Genomic DNA, 19,481 nt, shown 5'->3' with positions numbered 1-19,481 from the left:
AGGTGGTCTCGAGGTTGAGATAGGAATGCGAAATCGTGCTTCATTGGCCACAGGCTGCAAAAATGAGGGTTGATAGTGTGTGTAAAGGTGTTGTGAAGCCTTTAGGGTTGTGAAATTATAAGAGAGGAAATCAAGTATATGCGCAGATTTTAACATTGCACCTAAGGTTGAGTGTTGGTGAGCAGCTCAGGCCATTGTTGACCCTTGCGGTATTTTGTTTTTGTACACGTCGCTCACGACTGGTTGTGTAGGCCCCCTTGCGACGTGGTAGGCCTCAGGAACGTGCATATGACTGAATAAACCATAATGGTTCGCAGCCGTGGCACCCAAAATATCGGCGTGTCGTTGTGTAATGCTTATTCAAACAGTCTACTACCGGTAGTGTACAATTATTGTGGGTTGCTCAAGCGTTGCTGAGATCGAGGTCCTACTGCGCATTCTGCAGCCGGCGCTTCCAGAACCGCACCATGGGCTTCCAGAGGTTGTCTTTGCCGTTGAAATAGGAGTAGCCTACGCCAATAAGAGCGCCGGACAAATGAGCCTAGATCGATTAGCGGCTATAAGTCTCGAGCTAAGATGTGATACTCACTGCGTGGCCGAAATTGACGAAAGAGTAGCCACGGATGACTCCAATAAGGTCAAACATCATGACGGCAGGGAAGAAGTACTGCGCTTCAAAGTGGACAGGCAGGAACAGTATGCCGAGTTGAGCAGTTGGGTACTCCATGCAGAAAGCGCCTAAGATACCGAAAAGAGCACCGGAAGCCCCTCCACCCCTGATGAAGATCTCTGGGATGATGCGCCTATTCTTTGTGAACAGTGTGGTTAAGTGTTGCGCATAGCCAGACAAGACACCGGTTGCCAGGAAGAACGCTCCAACATGCGGTGCATTGCCCTCGAACAGGCGCGAGTAGCCCACAGGAAGCATAAAGTTGTAAGTTGCCCACATATTGACTGCCAAGTGCATCGGTCCCGAATGCACGAACATCGATGTAAAGTTCGTGTAATTTACATTGCGGGCCGGTAAGTGCCACAACAGGTCCCAGTAGCGAGGCACAAGGAAACTGGTAAGATGCACCGCGCTGTTTGCTCCGATGATGCTCCAAGTGACCTTCGAGATAGGGTTCAGCTCTTTCCACCATTGAGTCGCGAGTTCACTTGCACCCGGCGGTCCTGCACGTGACTGCGATGGCATTCCCCATTGTGGTGCCTGAAACCAGTTGGACTTCTTCGCCTGTTCAATCTCCTTTCTCGCTTCATAGTACGCTGATCCAGAAAAGATGCCAGCAGCGACAGCGAGCGACCATATTGCTGGTCGTAGATAACGCACTCTAACTTTGGGCCAGGGCTCGTTGGGCAGCTCATACTCTGGTTCTGGATATTGGCTTCCAGGTGCGGACTTCGAATGATTGCCCGCAGTCGGTGGTATGATCTCGATCTGTTCCTCCGAGATTTCTTGGATGGGTGACTTGCGCTCTGAGGATTGTCCGAAGCGTCTTCCTGGTCTCTCTGATGTGTGCTGGCTACGCAATTGGAGCCTGCTACTGAGCGAATTTGCGCTCCATCGCAGCACGGTGGGGGCCTGCTTCTGATTTGCTAGACAGAACCGCCGCAGAGTTGGTCTCCCTAGTCTGAGCAATGACATCGATGGTAAACGCAATACCTAATGTGGGGGCTTGAGGATGCTCCTGGTAAGAGGTGCAGCGGCGTTGGCGTTAAAAAGCGCTAAAAACTGAAATCGGCCCGTTTCCGTCGCCATCCTTCCACGCGCTTTCTCAGCAGCTGCATATGTTCATTCCTCACCACTTTACATCATGACTGCCCACTCTACGGTAGCCCACGACCATCGGCATCGTACTGATTGAGCGCTGACACGCTGCATGGAGTGGCAGGTGCAACGCAGAAGTTGCGCACTGATTGCAGACGATCGCGCGTATACATCGAGATACTTGTTGCAAAGTGGTGTTGCGTGTTGGGCGTCACAGGACGCCTTGAACATCGGTAACGATGGCTCATTATATTCGAAAAGAGGAGTCTAGCGCATATTGTCTGTCTTGATAGGGAATGGAAGACCCTTGGGACCCTTTGTCGTAAGGGCAGAAGACCACTCATTCACTCTCTTGTGTACGAGGCAAGACTCGCCTGAATGAGGCAAGAACATCTGCCATTACTCCAGATGTCATTGGAGTATAACGACGTTGATCAGGGTTGATTAGAACGGGGCTGATATAGTTTTTTGCCTCGCTAACCAAGCAGCGCCGCAAAGGGTCACTGATCAGCAGACGACCACCTCCATCATGGGCAACTGTATCAGCTTCTTTGCATTTCCTGCAAGTAAATTCAAAATGTTCAACTCGCGTTCAGTCTTGAGCACTGGACAAAAGCTCGTTGGGCTCCTCTCTGGTAGCTCTGAGTACGGTCAGCACCCAATACTGTGGAGGGCAGCACTAACGGGCGACCAGAACGACCGACGACGGCTTCAATATACAGGTTGGTCGATCTGTGAGCGCCCAAACCATTTACATCCCGCACTGTGTGCTCGGTCTGTGTCCAATCCTGAGTGATCGCCTTTTACCAGGCTGCAGGATCGTAAACGCCGATTCTGTAGTCTTTACCATCGTTATCGAGCACCTACGATCCATCAGCATATTTGGTTTGATATCATTCAGCGCACCCGGCCATCTATCAAAGTTGACCTCAGGCGAACAGCCTCTTCTCAACTTCGCAAAAGCGTGGCATGTTCTTGACATGCTGCGCAAGCCTGCGCTGCAAGATAAGCTTCTCAAAATCTATCGCACGTACTATATGAAGTGCCTAGAGGATAGAAACCACCGTCAGCAGGATCTAGAGCCTTCAGAGTTGAAGCCACTGGACTCGGAGCCGTTCGTCTACGTGAGGAACTACGTTGGCTATCATAGCAAGGCAGAGCGATTTCTGATCGACTTCCATGCTGGCCTCATGCAAAAACAGAAACAGCTCAGACGCAGTGATTTCAAGTCACTGCCTCCTGAAATCGCAGTCCTGGTTCGAGATCGCTGGCTCGAGCTCTGCGGCAGGGTCAGGAAGGATAGCCACCACTCCGACTTCAATCGCGACCGAATCGTAGCCAGCGACCCTTGTTACAAGGTCACAAAGAACGAAGCAATCCAACACGGAAACTTCGAAATTCAATATTTACACGAAGGAACTAGTGGCACATTCGGTCTGAATCCTCCTCTTTCTAGCTCAACTCTTGCCAATTTGCAGGCTTCCCGCATTAACTCGACCGGGACGAACCCTTCTCCAGGAGATTCGGCACGATCCTCGGAGCTCCCTCAGGAGCCAACACTGGAGAACCCTTTTGCACAGGCGACCCTGGAACAGAAACGACGAAAACGAAGGGAGCCCTCGTCATCAGTCTCACCGACTCGTTTGCCATCCAGTCTTGGAACACCTGCGGTCGGGCGCCGTTCGTCAATTGCGATCCGTTCAGGTTGCCGGCAATCTCGCAATCAGGCTTCGCGCAGGTCCAGCGTCTCTTTCGCCTCAGATCCCCCGAGCCAAGCACCTCTCATGTCTGACAGCCCGGGCAGAAGAAGTTGGTCGCGTGATATAGGCGACGTCGCGGCAATGGACGGGGAAAGTGTGCATGACCTTTCTGCACCCAATCTGCACTGGAATGATCTGCCAACTGATCAGCGTCGCGAGTATGGGGTCTTCAGTGCACTGGACTTTGCAGCGTGATAACTGCGGACCTAGCAACCTGTGACCTCGTGTTTCTGTGCATGATGGGTTTTACTTCCAGCCATCGACTGTGTCAGGGGCCATGATGAAAATTTTACCTGGTTTCAGGACGAGACAGCTGGGGCTAAAGTATCTCTTCTCTTTTCTGCTCTGCAGTAGAATGACAAAGCACTTATTATATCTCGCGTTGGCTTGGCCTTATCAATGCTATGGCAAAGGTGTCGAATAACTGTACTGCGCTGCAGACGTACGCGCCAATTCTGCATGACTGGGAGCACAGCCTCATGCACAGATAGGTGGCAAAACGCACAGCCGCGACCTTCTATCTCAAATACCATGTTACTGTCATCTCTCTCTCTCTCTCTCCCCGCACTCGAAGCTTTACAAAGTCGTCACTGACCTGGGGGTGCAGGTCGTGTACGCATTGCCTGGTTCCGGTCAATATAGTGCAGGCTTCGGATTTTCTCACCATGTCCTCATCGGCGCAGTTACCTTCCTGCAACGGAGCCGCAAGATACTAGGGCCCGCCGCGTTGCTGTTCCTAGCTATCGCTGCCTTACATAGTATCGCCATGGCTACAATATGTGTCAAGGGTTGGCTTGAATATTGGCTCCTCCTGTCTTAGGCACCATGCCAACAATCAATGGGCGCCGTTGATCCGGACGCCTTTGGCGCTTCGAGACGTGTTCACATTTCGTGAGGCGCTCACGGAGCACACAAGACCATATTGCCTCGATTGACGTATGAGAGGACAATGGGTTCCGATGGCTGGTATCGTTCTCGATGTCCTGAGGCTTCTGTACTTGATACTTCTCTCGCGAAGGACAAAGCTGCACAAGAGCGACGCGCCGCCCCTTCCCGCGAACAAAATCCTGCATCGGCGTTACTTTGCACAACCGTGCTGGACTGCACTAGGCTCCTTGAAGAGATGTTCAAATTCAATGCATTGCAATTGCATACCCGACTCTGCCCGAGCCCATGCGACAAAAGGAAATCCGCCACTGTCATGATCCGGATATATACAGTTCTTTAGCTGTGTCACGCTCTCCCCCATCGGCGACCAAATCGCTGGTCGTTCCTCGTTCGTTGTTCGAGTTCGAGCTTAATCCTTCTTGACATCCGGATCGGCCAGGATGCCCTCAGCTTCAAGCCGCCTGCGTGCCTCCTCAAGAGCCCATGTCTGGATGCTGTGCAGCCGTTAGCCATGCTCCAAACCGTGATATCTTGTCGCCTCCACCGCTTCCATCTGCCCTCTCCACTTCTTCTTCCCCAGTTCTCCAATTCCGTCGCTTTACGCCTTTCACGTACCTAGTATCAGGCTTAAATGCATACACGCCAACGAACAGCACCATCATCGGAATAAACACATAGAAGGTCACATTCTCCCACCCCTCCTTCTTGTACTCCTCGCCGGGCTTGACGCCAAACAGCCAGCCCGACGGCGGATCGAAGTGGTGCGAGTCGCCGCCGCGGCGGACGCTTGTGTTGGCGAATGAACGGGAGATTGGCGTGGCAGCGCGGGCGACGGGTGCGCGGAGAAGCGTGGTGGGGCGCGCGAGCGCGCGGATTGCTCGGGCGGACATTGTGAAGGTGGCGACTTGAGGGGAGAGTCTGGAGGAGGGCGATTGAGGGGTCCACGGGGTCGGGCGTGGTTGTCTGGCGGCGTTAGGATGTGCGTGTCGCAGCTGCGATGAGTTGAGGTGCGTGGTCTTGGCGTGGCGGCGCTGGATGGGGGTTAGCGCACGGGTATAAATGGCGTCACAGACAGCTCCATCGAGCCGGTGGACGCTGCGACATCGAATAGAGACACATGTGAGACTTCATGATTGCGTGGCAGAAGGCGACGAAAAGAGGCGCTTTGAGTTTGCGGTGTCGAGTCTACCGTGTCTATGTGCCTGAGGTAGTGCTGTAAAGGCCTGAACGCCTGAACGCCAGTGCTATGCAAGAAGAATTCAAAGAAACTTTGGTATCAGCGGAAAACTTCAGGCATAAGCTGATACACGCTGACTGTCTTCGCCTTCGACCTGGCCATCCTGCTGCTGAAACGACATCCTTGCAATGCCCTGTGAAGCCTGCTCGACCCTCTCTTCCACCACCTCATCCTCCGGCTGCTTCTGCGCCATCGCCGCAGTCTTGGCCTGCTGCTCCTTCTGCTTCCCCTCCGCCTCTTCAAGCTGTGCGAGTTTCGCCGCTGTCTTCGCGGCTTCTTCTTGCTCCTTCTTTTCCTTCTCCGCCTGCTCAAGCGCTTCGAACTCGTCCTCAATGTCCACTTCGTCGATCGTGGTGTCTGTCTCGTTGATGATATTTGTGATCTCCCCTGTAGTCGCCATCTGCTCGTTGACAGCATCCACAACACCCTGTACACCCTCCGCGCCGCCAACCTTCTCGTTAAGACCCTTGAGCGCCGCAGCACCAGCGCGCATAGCCTCCACAATCTCGACTTGATCTGCCGCTTGCTGGAGCTGCGCGTACACACCTTCCAGTTGTAAGGCGACGTCCGAGCGTTGTGCAAGCGCTGTCTCGGCGAGCTTCTTCGACCGCAAGGCGGCTTTGGCGCGCACCATCTGCTTCGATGCAACGGCTTCGCGGGCTGCGGCGTCTGCGGATGTGATTTTCTCTATCAACGGTGGGATCTGGGCGTTGATGTTTGCGAGAGTGTCGCGCAGGCCTGCGATTGCGGCGTCTTCTTCGGTGATGTGGAGGGGCTGTGCTTCGTGCTCGGGCTTGAACTTGATCGTCTGCGCATCGTAGGATATGGCCTGCTTGTCTCGGTGCAAAAAGACGAGGATAATATTGAGATCGTTGTTTGTGAGGGGCGCGGCGGGGTTGAGAGTGTGCGAGAAGCGTTCGAGGAAGTTTCGTCTGGAGAGGACTCGGTCGGCGGTCGATGTGTGCTTCTTCATTGCCTTCAAAATCTCGTCGCCAGCTACCTCAACATTCTTCAAGACCACGTAGTTCTTGACAGCGAGCTTATCTGGCGGGCCAGCCTGGCCTAGTACGCCCACCGTTCGCAGACTCCACTGCAGCGCCGACCACGGTGTCGGTATCCACGAGGTCTTGTATATGCTCGTCTTCGAATTCAGGAAGTCTTTCAGTAACATCATCTCCTTCTTCTGCACCGCCTCGTGGAACACGGCCGGTAGACAGGTGGGCTTTCCATGCTGGGGATGCTGCAGTGCCCGTGCGAGGTCGTCTGCGGTCCGGATGTTGAGAAGATCGTGGGTCGTTCCTTGTGTGGGTATCACGCCCGCACGCGCGGCGTCGGTCAGGGCTTTCGTCCAGGCTGCGATGTTGGCGTGGTAGCCGTCTGGGTTGATCTCGAGCTGCTGCCGGAAGTCCGCATATAGCGACGCAAGGCGCCCTTGACTTGCACATGTTAGCGTCGTCCTCACGGAATACGGAATGAGCACACTTCTTGAAGGCTTCCTCGTGCTGCAGAACAAAATCCAGCAGCTCGCTCATGGTGGTCTGTGGTTGTGGCGACCACTGTTGTTTATCGCTGTTCTTGCGTCGATAAAGTCGCTTGTTGCGGACGGGAACATCGCCGAACATCGACAAATCAGACGCGTCATAGTCCGAGATCTTGCGCTTCAACATCAAAGAGGCAGGGCGCACCAAAAAGGCCAAAATGGCGTGACATGTCAGTTGGCAGACTCGTTGTCTGTCTATGATATCTATGCTGGTCGAGCGTGCACCCTTTCACTCACGCGACGCGTGTGAGACGCTACCCCGCCAGGCGGTGATGCACATGTGGGGCCCGACTGCCTGGGCACCATCTGGGTCCCAGCATCCACTCGTTCAGATGGGCGTGCCTTCAGCGCGCCCGGAACCTCTACATATGTGTGGATGCAGATCACACGTGTTCGTCGCGGATCGTCCAAGCGTGGAGCTGCCGCGATTACTCCAGTCAAATCCCTCCAAGCGTTCCCATGTCTCCAAGTAGACTTGGCTGTTCATATCTTTACTCACTTCTTGACGATATTGATGCCACCGTCTTTCTTCTGCTTCTCCATAAACTGCCTCATTTCCTCCAGGTCTTCCATATCGTCGTCCTCGTCTCCGTCTGGCTCCTTGGCCTTAGGTTCTGGTCCCGCGGCTGGCATCGACGGCAGTTCGGACTCGGGTCGATCGCGCATCTCTTTTGTCTCGTTCTCCCAAGTCCTCCTCTCTTCCTCGTCCAGCTCGTCCCTTCTGTCCAGCCATCTTTCCTGGACATCACGCGCGTCCATGGTCACGGCATCTTGCTGCATGGCCATGGACCACACTGTCTCGTTTGCGCCTTCGATGCTGCCGAGTGCGTAGCCACCGGCACGATCTATGGCTCGCAGCAGTGTCATCATGCTCTTCTTGTCCTCGACCGCCAGTGTCTCGAAGCCTACTAACGCAAAGTCCTCCACGAGCTCGACGATTGCCTTGTTCAACGCAGAGAACTTGGACGTTGGCTCCTCGTCGTCCATGTCTACATCGCCGTTTGCTCCCACTAGCGTCGGTCCTGGTATGCCCGAGGTCTGTTCGCGATTCAGATGCGGTAAGAGGTAATGTAGATCCTGGACCTCTGTGTAGAAGTCGAGGTTAAACGGCAGGTTCGGGTAGTTTTGCAGGTTGTCGATCTTGGTGAGGACATTTAAGTGTGGTAGATCCATCTGCAGCATGCTGCGCAGGGCGAGGAGCAATGACGAGACATATAGCGATGGCCGAGAAAGGATGATCGAGTCTGTCAGGTGTACAACAACAAGCTGGCGCATGTTAGCTCCTTACTACATACACTGGGCGGTGGGCGCATACTCGATACCCAAGCTTTTGGAGGCGGAAGAAGATGTTACGCAGCGACGAGTGCGAGGTGAACAGCTCGACTTGCCCAGGGCAGTCAAAGAGAATGTAGTCATCTGCGACTGCTCAGCATCGCTCTTGCCTCTACAGAACTGTGGCGTGCGGACCTCCGAGCTCTTTCAATCCTTCCTCCAGCCAGTCGAAGTTGTGCTCCAGCTCCTCCAAAGCGTAGAGAATGCCTCCGTTCGGCCCGAGTGACTCCTGCTCCATGATTTCGTCTATCGTGACCAGATCTCGAACATCTACATCGGGCTCATACGAGCAGTGATCGTTGGCGGGGTCGAGGTTGACGACAGAGCACTTGCGCTCGATAGCGCCCATGAACTGCTGCATGCCATCACAATAGGTCGACTTCCCCGAGCCCGGCGGCCCTATGACCAGCTGAGCGAACGGCATTGTGGTGTTGCGTCACAGAAACAAAAGAGCTCTCGAAGCTTGAGAAGTCTAGTGGGGCCATTTCAGCCCTACCTATACTGGGTCTTAGTCAGCATGTTTTGTGAGTGAGCTGCATCTCGAGCGTTCCAAACACCAGCGGACCGTCGCCAACATCGCCAATATGTCCAGCCAATTCGAGCTCGCTCAAAATCCCACCGAGCCCATATCCTCTGTCACATTTTCCCCGCGCACCCCGACGCGACTGCTGGTCTCTTCGTGGGACAGACATGTCTACCTCTACGACACACACGGCGAGCCTGGCGGCAAGCTGCTGCAGAAGTTCGAGCACCGCGCGCCCGTGTTAGATGTATGCTTTGGACGCGACGACAACGAGGCATTTAGCGCTGGGTTAGACTGGGAAGTGCGGAGGTACAATGGCTCACAGCACCCACCACAACCATCAACTAATAGACCCCAGAATCGACCTCGCCTCTGGCGCGCAGACGGTCCTATCCACCCACTCCCAGGGCGTTCGCAACATCGTCTACTCCGCCGCCCACAACCTCCTGATCTCCGCATCATGGGACTCCACACTGCATCTGCACGACCTCAGTATTCCAGGCGATTTCTCCGCCATCAACCTCCCCTCAAAACCCTTCTCTCTCTCCGCCTCGGCCACAAAAGTCGTCGTCGCAATGGCTAGCCGTGCTGTCAACATTTACGAGCTGTCCGCGCTATCCAGCGCCGCTAAGGCCGGTGGAGAGACAGTCACCGTCGAGCCCTGGCAGCGGCGAGAAAGTTCCATGAAGTACATGACGCGCGCCGTTTCGTGCATGCCCAACGATGCCGGGTACTCGAGTTCGAGCATTGAGGGTCGTGTAGCGGTGGAGTGGTTCGACCCCAGCGACGAGAGCCAGAGCAGGAAGTACGCCTTCAAGTGTCATCGTCAGAATGTCGAGGGCCAGGATGTTGTGTACCCGGTCAACGCGCTTGCTTATCATCCTGTGCATGGCACGTTTGCAACAGGAGGGGGTGATGGTGTGGTGGCGCTGTGGGATGCGGTGGCGAAGAGGAGGATAAGACAGTACCAGAAGTTTCCTGCGAGTGTGCAGACTATTGAGTTCTCGGCGGATGGGAAGTTCATGGCTGTTGGTGTGAGCCCAGGGTTCGAGGACGGCGTGGATGATGTGCCAGATGGTGTCATCAAGGTCTTCATCAGGGAGCTGGGCGATACAGAGGCGCAGGGCAAGAAGAAGTAGAGGATCAAGTAGGCGCAGGGCGGAGTACGGTGTTCACTGGGCGCTCGGCCGTACTGAAGGAAAGGTCATTTGTACGTTGCATACCCAGGTCTGACACGAGAGATCACACAATGAAAAGCATCACACATTACTCTTTGGGACTGGGCAAGACGGGACTGGTACCCCTCCAAAAATCGAAATACCACGTACATTTTGAAGGAATTAAAAAAGAAAAAAAACGTTGTACGGCACAGGTTAGCCCCATTCTGCCCACCGTCAGCCTGTCCGTCTTTGATGATGGCTTTAAAACCCTCTTCAAGCTTCCTAACAGTCACGGTGGCTGTACAAGCCGCTTTCACTTCTGGTATTCGCAGCGCATTCGCAGATCGCACACCTGTCCAATCGGATATGTATGAAGAAAAGACTTTGAACCGCTCTAGGGCAGATCTTCGATTGGCATCAGCAAGGTATGTTTCACTTCGTGTTTATCTGCATGTGTTCATTCTCAATATATCCATCCGGTAGGTAGCTGAGCTTCGCAGATTGTGGATTGTGGCATGACGTCTACCATTCAGATCCAGAATCTCCCGCGTTCCGCAATCTTGCTATCAGACAGACGAACCTTTCACCATTCTCTGGCGGGCACAGATTGGGGATCGGAACGCATTCTGTACCTGTGCACATACACTAGGCCGTCTTGTTTGGCCTACGAGATAGCCACCAAGATGATCATCAGGATGTAGGCTGGTGATGTTTTATCGATTGAATATTGTTTTGTGGGTGGATACACTTCAATTCGAGCTTGCCGCGTCGGTGCCATCACTACTCGGGTATCAAGCAAGGAAGATGATACTGTGATCTAATGCTCACGTATTTGAGCGCCACTGAGGGCCGGAAGATAGAAGAAAGTAAAGTGACAGGACTTGCAAGATTCGCTGATCCTTATCCACGTTCGCAAACCAAATACAGCTCTGCCAAACTCCAAGCTTCAATTTCAAGATCAAGTTTGCGCAACTGGACGATCAGTAGGTTCAGGAGCGGTGGGTTGTGGAGATCTGCAGCGATGACTAGTGTGAGACAGCCGTCATCTTCCTGGCGAACATCTGGCACTCGGAAGGCGAAGTACATGTGTGTGACCTGCAGACGTTAAGCTCTGCATAAATCCAGTGCTCTATCAATGACCACTTGAGCATTTTTTGTTCATTCATATGCTGTTGCAGGGACCCACTACTTAGTGGCGGGTATCACAGCATACTTCGTACACGGATTAAGCAAAACTTCATGCGAGAGTGTTCACGAAAGATCTTAGGTGTACATTGATTTCGATTCGATGCCCGGGACCTGGGAGAAGGCGTACGACTACCATGGCTCGAGACGGGCCCTCTCTAGAGCTTGACCCTGGGGGAGTTAGGTGGGCCGGAACACGTGATCGGCGCAAATGAGCGGCAGCAGCGAGGAGTCTTCATTAGAGGTGAGGTCGATAAAGGGAGACGCGTCCATGGCAATCTGTACAAACACAGCTGGTTTCGTGCAAGGAAGCCGAAGAGAATCTCCACAGAAACTTCCGATTGGTGGCTTTCTCAATTCAATCCCTGCCAGTCACGTAATGACTGACCTTCACCTCGGTGTCCGGCCACGCTATCATTGTCGTGCTTAGCTTGCTCGGCTGAGTCAGCCCAGCATCCGCTTCCTCACGTAATAGAAGATCGCTCCAACTGCCCAGATTCCGATCAAAATGGCAGCTTGAATAGGTGCGAATACCGCACCTCTGACGACGACGAACCCGCTTACCAGGGCAAACAGGATAGGAATCAAGATGAACGGCTTCACTGGTCTCTTCAGCTCTGGCTCCCGGAACCGCAGGATGATGGCGCCAAGCACGGTAAGAAAGAAGAAGGTATACTCCGCTAGTCCATTCAAGGTCAACAGGATGCGCATGTTGCCGAGCAGAATGTAAATCGATGAGACCACAAAGTTGAGCACGAGGGAGTTGCTGGAAAATTGTCAGTATGTCGACATTGGGCCTGGGGCACGAAACGTACATTGGCGACTCGCCCTGGCCCATAGCATCTTCGGCACTGGCATCGTTCTCGGCGCTCTTGGAGACTCTATAGGTGCCGATCTGGCCCACAGTACCGAAAAGTGCAGGAAACCACTTCTTGTTCGCGGCTGCAACGGTCATGCGACCTGCAACGAACGAATTGCCAAGCTGTGAGCCTGCGATGACCAGGCAAATGAGGGTGGTTGCAGCGTAGGCTCCACCCTTGCCTAGTAGATGGTCGATCGCTGTCTATTCAAGATGCTAAGCATAAGCTCTTAAGGATACAAGAAGAGGCAAACTAACCACTGCCGCAGCATCTGTAGTAGATACTAACTTCCAGGGCAACAGAATGTAGTATACCGCGTTGGCGGCAACGTAACTTAGGATGATCGTGGGAATTGCCGTGTTAATGGAGAGCGGCAGTTGCTCCTTGGGATTACGCAGCTCAGCAGCAACATAATTTGCCTTGAAAGTGTCAGCTGCGCGAAATATTTTCCTGCGTATGTTGGCAACTTGCCTTGTCCCAGCCCGAGTAGGCCCAAAGTGCTCCGTACAAAGCCGCGCTATAGAAACCGAGTGACTCCCAGGTCGATACACTTTTCCAGTCAAAATGGCCTGGTCTTCCATCAGGACTTGGGGCGTTCCGCCTTGGGTCAAACCAATGTTCCCTTCGCCAGTCAACCCCACCGATATCGTTGCCGGTGAGAATATACTTGACCACAACCACCAATCCAGCAATGATAAGCAGGAAGATAGTCAGAAATTTAACCGCAACGAAGAAACCAGACAGTCTCGTGCTTGTCTTGGTGCTGATTGAATTGAGTGTTGTAATGACCGCGAGCATCGAGACAGACAGCATCTTGCGCGTGATTGGTGGCGTAGGGTTGTTGACACCCAAGCTGGAGTACACGCTTTCGACAAAGACAATACTCAGAATGGCAAGCGTTGCCGGCATAGTGGCAACAATCCAACTCCATGCAGCCATATAGCCCCAGAACTCGCCAAATATGTGAGTCAAGTAGGGCTGAATACCACCTTCTCCTGGGATTGCGGTGCCGAGCTCGGCCATGGTGAGCGCTCCTGTCCATGCCAGAATGCCACCCAAGAGCCAGATTAGAAGTCCCGCGCCTGGCGATGGTACATTGGCGTCTATCGGACCAGGAGATGAAAAGACGCCAGAGCCGATGACGATGCTGATAAGCAGGGCGAACCCATCCAGAGCGCCGAGGTTGCGAGCGAACAGTCTGCGGGGCGCTTCGTTGTCATTCTGTCGTACTGCGTCGACAGGCGGTGTGTCATTCCGCAGAAGTAGCGGCGTCGTTTCTGATGAAGCCATGTTGCGTTATGATGGAGGGTGAGATGCAACGGCGTGAACGAGGCTGGGATGGTTGGCGAGACCGGGATTGCGCGTTAGGTAGCGCGATCAACACCTCCGTCTTGCATACGATGTGATGCAGGCCCCTTCCTTCATCCACATGGGTGTTTTCGACTTGACACTAGTTTGCGTTGCTTTCTCAAATCTTGATCTTTACTTCGGAGTTTTGAAGGCCGTCCTGACCCACATTTGCAATGTCATGGTGCGAGTACCGGCAAGCCTGGCGTAGTGGAACCCCGCTTGTCAAGTTCCGAGGTTCAATAACTAGGCAATAGCAGAGCCTCAAATAGACCTTGGCGTCAACCTCGATCGCAACTTGTCGTTCAAAAGACCTCAGTTCAACTCACAAGTCTGTCGAGGCCAATGATAGTTAGTCCATATTTCACGGCCGAGAAGGCTGTTCTCCCTTTCGACAAGGTCATCGAGCTCGAGAGAATCGATGCATGGCTGTTCCGCTCAAAAGTGAAGGCTTTCTCGACTTCCGGAGGCGAGTACGGAACATATGGTGGCCATGTGTTCGCACAAGCAGCATGGGCAGCGGCTCAGACAGTTGCAGAAGGAATGTTGATACATGTACGTCTCCGCAAAACCTGAGTATTCAAGGCATTCTTGCTAATTATCGAGCAAGAACATCACAGGCTGGTTCATCCTCAGCGGCCAGCCTAACGAGCGTCAAATGTACAAAGTCGACAAGATAAGAGATGGAAGAAATTACTGCACACGCTCCGTCACTGTGGTTCAAGATGCAGGCCAAGCAATGTTTACATGCACGTGTTCGTTCAAGCGCGAGGAAACCTCACCTTTTGATGTTCAAGAGCACACCGACCTAAAGAAAAAGTACTGCGAGGTTCTCGAGGGGAAACAGCACGAGCCGATGCTGCATGATGCTGCGCCGAGTAATGATTCGGAGGACTTTCGCGAGAGGTATCTTCCTTCCCACCCGGAGCATTTCAACCCAATTGGAGGTCTGCATTTCAGAAGGACGGATATGGGCAAGTACAACGCAAGTCGCGACCCACTGGAAAGACGCCAGTTGACTTTCTACACGTTACGAGGAAGTCTGCCCCTGCCACCGCTGAAAAAGGGTAAAGGGATCGTCACGAGAGAAGCAAACCTGCACGCGTGCGCACATCTGTATGCTTCGGACCGCAATTCGCTGTTCATGATACCGAATCATCTCGACAGAGGGAAAGAATTCACAAGTATGGCCAGTTTGGCGCACACCGTCATCTTCCACGTCGGTGTCAAGGACCTGATCATGCCGCCGGAGCCACACATCGACCACCCTAACGCTGATCGGACGCATTGGGGGGACGAGAAGCTATCCCTGTGCTCGCTGGATGGGTACGAGGAGAATGACAGGGATGCAGATGGGAGGAAATGGTTCGTGCAAGAAGCTTGGACGACGCGGGTGACTGGTGGGAGAGCCTTGCACACGAGTCGGATGTGGGACTACGAAAGAGGAGTGCACATAGCGACAACACTTCAGGATGGGATGATCCGGTTCGACGATGGAAAGGCGAGGGTGAATGCAAAGATATAGACGGACCCTAGAAGTCTCAGACCTTCTGCACCGCGGACAACGAATCCATTGAGGTATCGAGAGTCAAGTCAGAGGACATTGCTATAGCACGCGGACAGTGCAATGGTCTCGAACTCGATGCCGAGCCAACCCTCGGGAGGGGCAGGAGGCTGTACATACTATTCACATATTTTCGACAAAGCGAGAGATGGAACGCAACAGTACCTTGCCAATAACGGATGATAGATGCATTACAGACTAAGTACTTGACCATTTGGGTATACCAGGCGAAAATAGACTACACATTACCTCACCCACCTCCTCGATCCCCTCTCACGTTCCAGTCTCTCTCTTCCCTATTCTCCAGCCATCACTCTCTACCAATGGCTACCCTGCTGCGCATACCCACCGGCCTCAAGCCCGGGAATACTGAAGCCATATCCATCAGTCCTGCCCTCACGATCACTGTTGCTGATCTCAACCCTAATCGTGACATCCAGGCCAAACGGTCCACAGAGACCGGAAGGAGTAAGACCCTGAGCTGCAGGATGCCCAGTACCAGCGTTCTTCTCGCCATCATGAATAGCGTGGCGCATGTTGCCCTTCCTCTCCGGCGGCGCAGAAATCGCGCTTGCGGCGCCATTGACGCTGGGTGCTTGACCTGGCACAGCTGCTGGTGCGGACAGAGTTGACGTCGAAGTAGGAGTGGACTCGCAGATGATGGCGTAGTTGCGGGAAGGCATAGTAGCGTGGTTCGAATCGCGGGTCTTTGAATCGACCTTGTTGCCGTTGACAATGGGCGCTCCCTTGTTCGCTTCCCCCTGAGTGTGCTCGCCGTTCGCCATGCCATTTGTACTGTTGACGGGCTCCGTGCCGGCACGGACGACGTGAGTCTCGCCCTTGACACCAGGGTCACGATCGAAGATCTCTAAGAGAGTCTCGTCGGTGTCGTGGTCCAGATGATGAATCTTGTTGCGCTTGGCGAGTAAGTTGGCTACAGCGGCCGGTGGAGGCTTGTTGGTGATGGCGGAACTGATGACGTTCGGGATGTAGCGCCAATCATGCTCGGCTGGGATCTGAAGCTTGGGGTTGGAGTAGAAACGACCGATAGCTGCAAGATGAACGTCTCCACCGAGAATGGTGACACGAGCAGAGTGCTTCTTGGAGAAGTTCTGCAACATCTGGACAAGCTCACGGCGCTCAGTCTTGTGTTGACGTGCTGTGTAGTGGTCATCGAGATCGTCCAGCAAATCCACTTTCCCGTCGAACTGGTTGAAGAAGGAGCCTGCAAGACCGAAACGCTTGTTCAGGAACTTAATGGGTGCAATGAGAGGCGACTGCAAGATATTCTCGAGCCAAATCAGACGCGGGTACGCGATTGGCACACCAAGCAGAAAGATGAGATGCTTCAGGTTCGTGTTCGCTGAGAACTCCTTATCCAAGCGGTCAAACACCTGTCTGTAGGTCTCGGGGTAGTTGATCTGATGACGAGTACGTTCTGTTCGTGCATCGATACCTGCAAATGCAATGCGCGCACCCAATTGGCAGTAAATGTTGCGACTGCGCTCCTCGACGTACGGGCCAGGCTTGGTACCGATGATGTATGATGGGTCGCCCTTGTCATTAGTCATAACCCAAGCCTTCTCCAACTGCACAGGATCGGCCGGTGTTGTTCCTGACGGATCCGCGCTAGTAGTCTTAGGCGCATCCGTGGTGAATGTGCTCTTTGGAGGGGCCAGGTGGTGCTGAAACAGCAAATAGTACTTATGCGCAACGCCACCAATACCCCTGAACACAGCACATTTCATGAAATGATCAGTGTACGAGCCAAACCCGTCAATAATGTCGTGATCATCCCAGATGTTGACCTGAGGGATCTGACTGTTAGCGGTAGAGAAAGGCTTTTGGCCGTACCACCTGACATAGTTGTTGAAGTAGTACTCGTCGCAGTCTGCGCGCATCTGCTCGCCAAAGGGGTAGTCGCGGCGCTTGTGGGGGTTGCTAATGGCTGTCCATGCCTTCAGAGGTCCATCAACACGCACACCATCGTTGTAAATCTGATCGCCACCTCCAATCATGACGTGGAAAGGCCTCTGTTCGTGCATGCGCAGGACATCGTTCCAAAGCGCTGGACCGGACCAAGCGTCAACGTCTGTACCAACACTGAAACCGTTGCAGGAGTGGAACATGATGCGCATCGACTGTTGAATGGAAGGAACGGCGAAGTGCTGCGGCTTCTCGGCCTTGCTGCGGTCCAAATACACAAGGTTCTGGATCTCGTACTGCCATCGTGCCTCGAACTGCTGGAAGGGCACTTCGACGATGAAGCGCCAGAAGGCGCGCTTGGGGTCCTCGTAGAGCTTCTCTCCACCAACTCTTTCGGGGTGAGGCCTGCTGAACTGCATGTTGCCTGCATCGGAAGCAACCGGGCCCGCTGGGCCAATGACCATGACAGGATCCTGTTGTCCTGGCGTGGTAACGATCAAGACGCTGCCGTGCCATAGTGTTTCTCCGCCATTGGTGCTGGTGCGCCTGTAATTGAGGAGTGGTCCAGCTATGACATCCAACCCTGCCGAGGTGCTGACAATCTGAGGCCCATTTCCAACGCCAGTGCTGCCGCTCTGAGGGTCTGGGTGTGGCTGGGTGCCATCAGCTACTTCGTTGGGCTGCTGCTGGGTGACGGGTGGTGGCCCTTGCTGCTCGCTAGTGACCACACCGGCCATGTTCGAGGAGTGTGGGTCTTGTGAGGGAGGGAGGAAGGGACAGCGCGTCAACAGTCGTTCTACACACAAGGTCAGCGTAGCTACTCGAGTCGAGCAAAGAGAGCACCTACTGATTGCAATGTGCCCGGCTTGCGTAAGCTCAGCGCTGGCGCGGCTGAGGGATATCTACTGTTACGTGTTGCGTGGCTGGTATTAGTTGCACAACTCGAGCCGTGCTGGGTATCTCAAAGGTCGCGGGGAGTAGAAGATCAGGCGTGCGGCGGCGAAGAGGAGCGACACTGCTCATATGGTTTCCAAGGTGCTACGGCGCTGAAAGCAGGGATACTTGCCGCTAGCCGGGCCCTCCTGGCGCGCTGCAATTCATGGTCCGCGCCTTGTTTTGTCGCGAGAGCCAAGCATTCAGTAGTCCATGACATCTTTGACATTTTCGTCCCAGCCGTGATCATGTCGACCTTCGCTCCCTTCATCTTGATAATTTTTAGTGGAGCAGACACCCCTTACAGCGTGTCAAACACGCTGTCTGGCGTCCGGCGCATCGAATTGTCCCTGCAAGATCAAGTTGGCTCCCGTCTGCGCAGTGGATCCACCGAGGCAAGCTTTGGTGCCCGTTCCCGCCAAGACTAATCGGAGATCCACCTGCTACGAGTGGCTGGCGCTGTGGCCGGTTGTGGCCGTGCGTGACGCGTTTACGCTGGTGAAGAAAAGCGGTGGCCGGGGTTTGTTCTTATAACAACAGCTGCTGATGGTGTCGACTATCGTGATCGTTCGCAGACGTTGGGTGATTGGTCGTTCGGTACTTTTGAGAGCGTGAAGATGTCGTCACCTGTATTCTTAATTTTGGCTCTCTAGTTTCGTTGTATTTCCATTCTCGTGAGGCTCCACGCAGGTGGCTCTGTCGGTGGTACCTGCGTCTCGCGCTTGGATCTGCTGCATGCTGCGTGCAACGGCGAAGCAAAGTCGCAAAGCCGTCTGGTGGTAATGTGTGAGTATTGGAGGACCGACGTTCATTTTTGAATTGGGTTGTCGCTGACGTCTGCATGACTGCGCAATGTTCCAGGTTTGTCTGGTTGCGGGTTCTCGGGCAGGTAGCACGGTTCGGTCATGCATTAAGCATAACCTCTCGTTTGACGTGTACAGATATTCGATAGGGAGATTGCGCAAAACAGGATGTCTACGAGTTCGATTGTGCATTCGTGGTTGTGCATTGGGTGCTAGATCGAAAGCGTGCTCTGCACGAGCATTGAAGAAGAAGGTACTAGCACTGGGTGCGCAAGAGCGACCTCCAGCTTTACGCACACTAATTGACTTTCCAAAGCGGCACACGAGCCTGCCAATGTCGAGATGGGCCCCGGATATGCACTCCCATCAAGCTTGAAACCTCGACCATCCTCTACGCGCAGACTGACAGAGCCTCCACTGCTGGACGTGGCTGTGACAGACGATCTAACTATCTACCCACATTGCATCTACAACGAAGTTACCTCGACTTCCCTACCCCTAAAGATACCCTGCAGCAGTTAGGTGGTAGGCATGATAAGCCCAACCTGCACTACTCCACTCTAAACCATGTCATGAACCCCGGATGTTATGTCGTGGTTCGCATTTGCGTAAGATACGGCGCTGGTCACTGCCCACGTGTTATCGTGCATGTAGT

General features: G+C 53.8%; 9 protein-coding genes across 9 annotated transcripts; 3 read left to right on the top strand and 6 right to left on the bottom strand.

The window, feature by feature from the left end:
- Positions 1–427: 427 nt before the first annotated feature.
- M421DRAFT_101452 (uncharacterized protein) lies at positions 428–2,016 on the bottom strand (the record flags this gene model as incomplete). The annotated part of the gene is made up of 3 exons (XM_033586646.1): positions 428–541; positions 590–1,374; positions 1,842–2,016. The coding sequence occupies 3 exons, from the start codon at positions 2,014–2,016 to the stop codon at positions 428–430; spliced, it is 1,074 nt and encodes a 357-aa protein (XP_033448359.1).
- Positions 2,017–2,345: 329 nt separating this feature from the next.
- On the top strand, positions 2,346–3,723 carry M421DRAFT_5752 (uncharacterized protein; the record flags this gene model as incomplete). Its single annotated transcript, XM_033595508.1, has 2 exons — positions 2,346–2,413; positions 2,463–3,723. 2 exons carry the CDS (start codon positions 2,346–2,348, stop codon positions 3,721–3,723), a joined length of 1,329 nt encoding a protein of 442 aa, XP_033448358.1.
- Positions 3,724–4,825: 1,102 nt separating this feature from the next.
- Positions 4,826–5,306, bottom strand: M421DRAFT_5751 (uncharacterized protein; the record flags this gene model as incomplete). The annotated part of the gene is made up of 2 exons (XM_033595506.1): positions 4,826–4,910; positions 5,032–5,306. The coding sequence occupies 2 exons, from the start codon at positions 5,304–5,306 to the stop codon at positions 4,826–4,828; spliced, it is 360 nt and encodes a 119-aa protein (XP_033448357.1).
- A 399-nt stretch (positions 5,307–5,705) lies between these two features.
- On the bottom strand, positions 5,706–7,320 carry M421DRAFT_5750 (uncharacterized protein; the record flags this gene model as incomplete). The annotated part of the gene is made up of 2 exons (XM_033595505.1): positions 5,706–7,089; positions 7,136–7,320. The coding sequence occupies 2 exons, from the start codon at positions 7,318–7,320 to the stop codon at positions 5,706–5,708; spliced, it is 1,569 nt and encodes a 522-aa protein (XP_033448356.1).
- A 368-nt stretch (positions 7,321–7,688) lies between these two features.
- On the bottom strand, positions 7,689–8,949 carry M421DRAFT_5749 (uncharacterized protein; the record flags this gene model as incomplete). Its single annotated transcript, XM_033595503.1, has 3 exons — positions 7,689–8,459; positions 8,509–8,609; positions 8,661–8,949. 3 exons carry the CDS (start codon positions 8,947–8,949, stop codon positions 7,689–7,691), a joined length of 1,161 nt encoding a protein of 386 aa, XP_033448355.1.
- A 138-nt stretch (positions 8,950–9,087) lies between these two features.
- Positions 9,088–10,416, top strand: M421DRAFT_421285 (mitotic checkpoint protein BUB3). Its single transcript, XM_033592784.1, has 2 exons — positions 9,088–9,357; positions 9,407–10,416. Exons 1-2 carry the CDS (start codon positions 9,110–9,112, stop codon positions 10,185–10,187), a joined length of 1,029 nt encoding a protein of 342 aa, XP_033448354.1. The 5' UTR covers positions 9,088–9,109; the 3' UTR covers positions 10,188–10,416.
- A 1,034-nt stretch (positions 10,417–11,450) lies between these two features.
- On the bottom strand, positions 11,451–13,766 carry M421DRAFT_421284 (solute carrier family 7 protein). Its single transcript, XM_033592783.1, has 4 exons — positions 12,725–13,766; positions 12,511–12,672; positions 12,209–12,456; positions 11,451–12,159 (listed from the first exon to the last, which is right to left on the bottom strand). The coding sequence occupies exons 1-4, from the start codon at positions 13,541–13,543 to the stop codon at positions 11,838–11,840; spliced, it is 1,551 nt and encodes a 516-aa protein (XP_033448353.1). The 5' UTR covers positions 13,544–13,766; the 3' UTR covers positions 11,451–11,837.
- Positions 13,767–13,945: 179 nt separating this feature from the next.
- M421DRAFT_64351 (Thioesterase/thiol ester dehydrase-isomerase) lies at positions 13,946–15,125 on the top strand (the record flags this gene model as incomplete). The annotated part of the gene is made up of 2 exons (XM_033596145.1): positions 13,946–14,155; positions 14,211–15,125. The coding sequence occupies 2 exons, from the start codon at positions 13,946–13,948 to the stop codon at positions 15,123–15,125; spliced, it is 1,125 nt and encodes a 374-aa protein (XP_033448352.1).
- Positions 15,126–15,303: 178 nt separating this feature from the next.
- M421DRAFT_167564 (uncharacterized protein) lies at positions 15,304–18,091 on the bottom strand. Its single transcript, XM_033587744.1, has 2 exons — positions 17,938–18,091; positions 15,304–17,886 (listed from the first exon to the last, which is right to left on the bottom strand). Exon 2 carries the CDS (start codon positions 17,825–17,827, stop codon positions 15,482–15,484), a length of 2,346 nt encoding a protein of 781 aa, XP_033448351.1. The 5' UTR covers positions 17,828–17,886; positions 17,938–18,091; the 3' UTR covers positions 15,304–15,481.
- Positions 18,092–19,481: the final 1,390 nt, after the last annotated feature.

Source organism: Didymella exigua, assembly GCF_010094145.1.
Source record: "Didymella exigua CBS 183.55 unplaced genomic scaffold M421scaffold_15, whole genome shotgun sequence".
In the NCBI taxonomy this organism is placed as follows: domain Eukaryota; kingdom Fungi; phylum Ascomycota; class Dothideomycetes; order Pleosporales; family Didymellaceae; genus Didymella; species Didymella exigua.
Note: the sequence above shows the minus strand (reverse complement) of the source record. Positions and strands in the feature narration are given on the sequence as shown.

What these genes read in the sequence shown, in the direction of transcription:
- M421DRAFT_421285 (XM_033592784.1), top strand. Translation starts at nt 9,110, where the DNA reads ATGTCCAGCCAATTCGAGCTCGCTCAAAATCCCACCGAGCCCATATCC. An exon ending in TTAGACTGGGAAGTGCGGAG is followed by an intron (nt 9,358 to 9,406) that starts GTACAATGGCTC and finishes AATAGACCCCAG; the next exon opens with AATCGACCTCGCCTCTGGCG.
- M421DRAFT_421284 (XM_033592783.1), bottom strand. Translation starts at nt 13,543, where the DNA reads ATGGCTTCATCAGAAACGACGCCGCTACTTCTGCGGAATGACACACCG. An exon ending in CCTACTCGGGCTGGGACAAG is followed by an intron (nt 12,673 to 12,724) that starts GCAAGTTGCCAA and finishes GACACTTTCAAG; the next exon opens with GCAAATTATGTTGCTGCTGA. An exon ending in CTACAGATGCTGCGGCAGTG is followed by an intron (nt 12,457 to 12,510) that starts GTTAGTTTGCCT and finishes CATCTTGAATAG; the next exon opens with ACAGCGATCGACCATCTACT.
- M421DRAFT_167564 (XM_033587744.1), bottom strand. Translation starts at nt 17,827, where the DNA reads ATGGCCGGTGTGGTCACTAGCGAGCAGCAAGGGCCACCACCCGTCACC.